Source organism: Rhinopithecus bieti, unplaced genomic scaffold, assembly GCF_001698545.2.
Source record: "Rhinopithecus bieti isolate Rb0 unplaced genomic scaffold, ASM169854v2 scaffold_17667, whole genome shotgun sequence".
NCBI classification, from domain to species: Eukaryota; Metazoa; Chordata; class Mammalia; order Primates; family Cercopithecidae; genus Rhinopithecus; species Rhinopithecus bieti.
Window position 1 is genome coordinate 1,328,623 of NW_016809668.1, and position 4,847 is coordinate 1,333,469.

The window sequence follows — 4,847 nt, forward strand, 5'->3', positions numbered from 1 at the left end:
CCCGCCACCTCGCCCGGCTAGTTTTTTGTATTTTTTAGTAGAGACGGGGTTTCACGGTGTTAGCCAGGATGGTCTCGATCTCCTGACCTCGTGATCCGCCCGTCTCGGCCTCCCAAAGTGCTGGGATTACAGGCTTGAGCCACCACGCCCGGCCTGGACATGAGAATTTCATAGATTTGAAGGGGTAAAGTAACCCTGGTGAGAGTGCAAAAGCCTTTTCCCAACTGAAATGAAAACACAACACAATGCCAAGAGCTCTGTTGGCTAGTGGATTTGAAAAAAAAAAAAAAGAGAGAGAGAGAGAGAGAGAAATAATTCAAAATAAAAAATAAAATAAAAGAGTTAAAACAAAGCCAAGAGCTATCAAAAGAATTCTACCATAATTAAGGACTGTCCACAGCCACCATGGAACCAGAATGCTCTATCTGAAGCTCCTCTTCATTTATCAAACCACGCAGCCTTTTATTTTTTTTAAGAGAAAGGGTCTCATGCTCACTTCAGCTGCACATATATTAAAATTGGAACAATACAGAGATTAACATGGCCCCGAGAATGGATAACACTAATTTTAATTTAAAAAAAATTTTTAAGTTAAAATTTAAGAAAAAGGGCCAAGTGCGGTGGCTCACACCTATAATCCCAGCACTTTGGGAGTCTAGGCAGGCAGATTGCCTGAGCTCAGGAGTTTGAGACCAGCCTGGGCAAAAAGGTGAAACCCGATCTCTACTAAAATACAAAAAATTAGCTGGGCGTGGCGGCATGTGCCTGTAATCTCAGCTACTGGGGAGGCTAAGGCAGGAGAATTGCTAGAACCTGGAAGGCGAACGTTGCAGTGAGCCAAGATCGCACCACGGCACTCCAACCTGGACGACAGAGTGAGATTCTGTCTCAAAAAAAAAACAAAAAAATTTAAGAAAAAGAGAAAGAGAGAGAGGGGGTCTTATTCTGTTGTCCAGGCTAGAGCATTGTGCAGTGGAGCAGTAATAGCAGCCTTGAACTTCTGGGCTCAAATGATCCTCCTACCTCAGCCTCCTAAATAGCTAGGACTACAGACACACACCACCATGCCTAGCTAATTTTTCATTTTTTGTAGAGACTGGGTCTCACTATGTTGTCCAGGCTGGTCTCGAACTCCTGGGCTTGAGCAATCTTCCACCCTCAGCTTCTCAAAGTGCTGGGATTACAGGTGTGAGCCACTATGCCCAGCCCCATGCAGACTTTTCTATGTCTTCTCTTCTGGTTGCACCTAAACTGAGCCTTGCTCTCTGGTCTATAATCTTTCCCAACCAGTGTCCTCTCCAAATACACCTGACTCTCAAACCAATTACCTATCCCAGTGATTAAGTCCTGTGCTAACTGCTGTCATGACCTTTCGCCTGAGTGAACTACAGCCTACAACTATTACCTGCTCCAATTTGGCTGTATAATTTGTTTTTTATTCATTCATTCCTTATCTGTCCTCTATTTACTGAACCTAATTGTCTTGTACACATGTGCTAATTAACACAGGTTAATTATCGTACTATTCTTTCATGTTAAAAAAAAATTGTGAGCTTCCACAAAAAACCTGTACGGGGCCGGGCACAGTGGCTCAAGCCTGTAATCCCAGCACTTTGGGAGGCCGAGACGGGTGGATCACGAGGTCAGGAGATCGAGACCATCCTGGCTAACATGGTGAAACCCCGTCTCTACTAAAATACAAAAAACTAGCCGGGCGAAGTGGCGGGCGCCTGTAGTCCCAGCTACTCCGGAGGCTGAGGCAGGAGAATGGCGTAAACCCAGGAGGCGAAACTTGCAGTGAGCTGAGATCCGGCCACTGCACTCCAGCCCGGGCGACAGAGCAAGACTCCATCTCAAAAAAAAAAAAAAAAAAAAAAACCTGTACGGAATGTTTATAGAAGCAATACTCATAATAGCCAAAAGGTGAAAACAACCCAAATGTCCATCAACAGACGAATGGATAAACAAAATGTGGTAGAGGCATACAATGGCATATATTCATAAAAAAGGAATGCAGTACTGACTGATACATGCTACAACTTAGATGAACTTCGAAAACGCTATGCTAAGTGAAAGAAGTCAGTCACAAAAGTCTATGTATGATATGATTCCATCCATATGAAAATCCAGAACAGGGAAATCTGGAGACAGAAAATATCTTCGTAATTGCTTTGAACTGGAGAAATGAAGGGGGATTGGGGGGTAATAGCTAAAGGGTATGAGGTTTCTTTTTCAGGTGATGAAAACGTTTACAATTGTGATGATGGTTGCGCATATTTGTGAATTTAGAAAAAAACAAATCATACATTTTCAATGAATGAACTGTATGATATGTGAATTCTAACTCAACGAATCTGATTTTTAAAAATTGAAGGCTGATACATGCTACAAGATGTAAAAAACTTGAAAATACTGTACATGTGGTGCCTCACACCTATAATCCCAGCATTTCGGGAGGCCAAGGAAGGAGAATTGCTTGGAATCAGTTCGAGAAAACATTGCGCAAAGTTAAAAACAATGCAAGTGAAAGAAGCCAGAAACAAAAGGCCTCATATTATATGACTTCATTTATATGAAATATCCAGAACAGGCAAATCCATAGAGATAAGAAGTACATTAATGGGTTGGGTGCAGTGGCTCACACCTATAATCCCAGCACTTTGGGAGGCCGAGACGGGCGGATCATTTGAGGTCAAGAGCTCAAGACCAGCCTGACCAACATGGTAAAACACAGACTCTACCAAAAATACAAAAAAAAAAAAAAAAAATTAGCCAGGTGTGGTGGCACATACCTGTGATACCAGCTACTCAGGATGCTGAGGCAAGAGCATTAATTGCTTGAACCCAAGATGGAGGTTGCAATGAGCTGAGATTGCACCACTGCACTCCAGCCTGGGCAACAGAGCAAGACTCCATCTCAGAAAAAAAAAAAAAGTACATTACTGGCTGCCAGGGACTAGCGGCGAAAATGGAAGTGACTGGTTAATGGGTTAGAGAGTTTTTTTGAGATGATGAAAATATTCTGGCGGCTGGGGCTCAGTGGCTCACACCTGTAATCCCAGCACTTTGGGAGGCTGAGACAGGTCAATCATTTGAGCCCAGGAGTTCAAGACCAGCCTGGGCAATACAGTGAAATCCCATTTCTACAAAAAAAAAATTACAAAAATTAGCCAGGTGTGGTGGTGTACACCTCCAGTCCCAGCTATGTGAGAGGCTGAGGTGGGAGAATCACTTGAGCCTGAGGTAGTCAAGGCTACAGTGAGCTGAGATTGTGCCACTGCACTCCAGCTTGGGCAACAGAGTGAGACCCTGTCTCAAAAAAAATCAAAGAAAAAGTTCAGAAACTAGATAGTGATGATGACTGCACAACACTGTAAATGTACTAAATGCCACTGAGTTACATACTTTGCAATAACTGAAACTGTGAATCTTAGGTTACATGCATTTCACCACAATTTAAAAAATGGAGGAAAAAAACAAGGAATATAAAGAACTATTATAATAATGAAAAAGAATGACAGGAAGGAGGTTTCAAAGAGAAAAACAAATAAACAACCAACCTGGAAGTGAAGCAGGATACTGACAAAGAATACTCTTTGCATATACTTCTTCTGAGGCAGGATCAAACGAAAGGGGAGACATTGGTGGTAAAAGATCTACAGACTTAAAACAGAAAATTCACAATTTTGAAGTAAACATATTTGCTAACTACTACGATAACAATGCTGAGTTAATCTACGAATAGATTATTTTCTCCCTAAGAAAAACAGAATTACCAACCATGTATCAGATAATTATTTTATTTGTTTATTTTCTTAAAGATAGGGTCTCACTCCCTCATCCAAGCTAAAGTGCAATGACATTACCATAGCTCACTGCAGCCTCAAAACTCCTGGGCTTAAGCAGTCCTCCCACCTCAGCCTCTCAAGTAGCTAGGCCTACAAGGACATACCACAACACCCAGTTTTGGGGTTTTTTTTTTTTGGTAGAGAAGGGGTCTCACTATGTTGTCGAGGCTGGTCTCCAATTCCTGGCCTCAAATGATCCTCCTGCCTCAGCCTCCCAAAACAATGGGATGACATGTGTGAGCCACCACGCCCAGCCCTATAACTATCTTTAAAGCAAAGTACAACATTAGGAGCAAGGGGGATTACTTAGTCCTTGAATTTCTCAAACATCACAGTACTTCACATCAAGAGGACTCTTTTTTTTTTTTGAGACAGAGTCTCGCTCTGTTGCCCAGGCTGGAGTGCAGTGGCGCGACCTCGGCTCACTGCAAGCTCCGCCTCCCGGGTTCCCGCCATTCAGGAGGAGTCTTGCTTTCTGGCTGGGCACAGTGGCTCACGCCTGTAATCCCAGCACTTTAGGAGGCAGAGGTGGGTGGATCACCTGAAGTCAGGTATTCAAGACCAGCCTGACCAACATGGTGAAACCCCATCTCTACTGAAAATAAAAAAATTAGCCAAGCATGGTGGCGGGCACCTTTAGTCCCAGCTACTTGGGAGGCTGAGGCAGTAGAACCACTTGAACCTGGGAAGCAGAGATTGCAGTGAGCTGCGATCATGCCACTGCACTCCAGCCTGGGCAACACAGCAAGACTCCATCGCAAAAAATAATAATAATAATTGTTTTCTTTTTAATACAATCCTTCGAATCTAAAAATATTAACTGTAAATGACAACAGCAACTTATGGATATTATATTATATATATATTTAGAAAAATTACAGAAACCATAACATAGAAACTTCAGACTCAAATGCAAAGATGACATACATACAATATTTCTAGGTCATTCGTAACACAATAAATTCACAAACTGCCATTTTTTTTTTTTTTTTTTTTGAT

General features: G+C 42.3%; 1 protein-coding gene across 1 annotated transcript in view; it reads right to left on the reverse strand.

The window, feature by feature from the left end:
* The window catches only part of HAUS6 (HAUS augmin like complex subunit 6), a 52,327-nt gene that overhangs the window by 20,945 nt on the left and 26,535 nt on the right, over positions 1-4,847 (reverse strand). Inside the window, 1 exon segment of the mRNA XM_017890090.1 lies at positions 3,561-3,663. Coding sequence (XP_017745579.1) covers positions 3,561-3,663 — 103 coding nt within the window.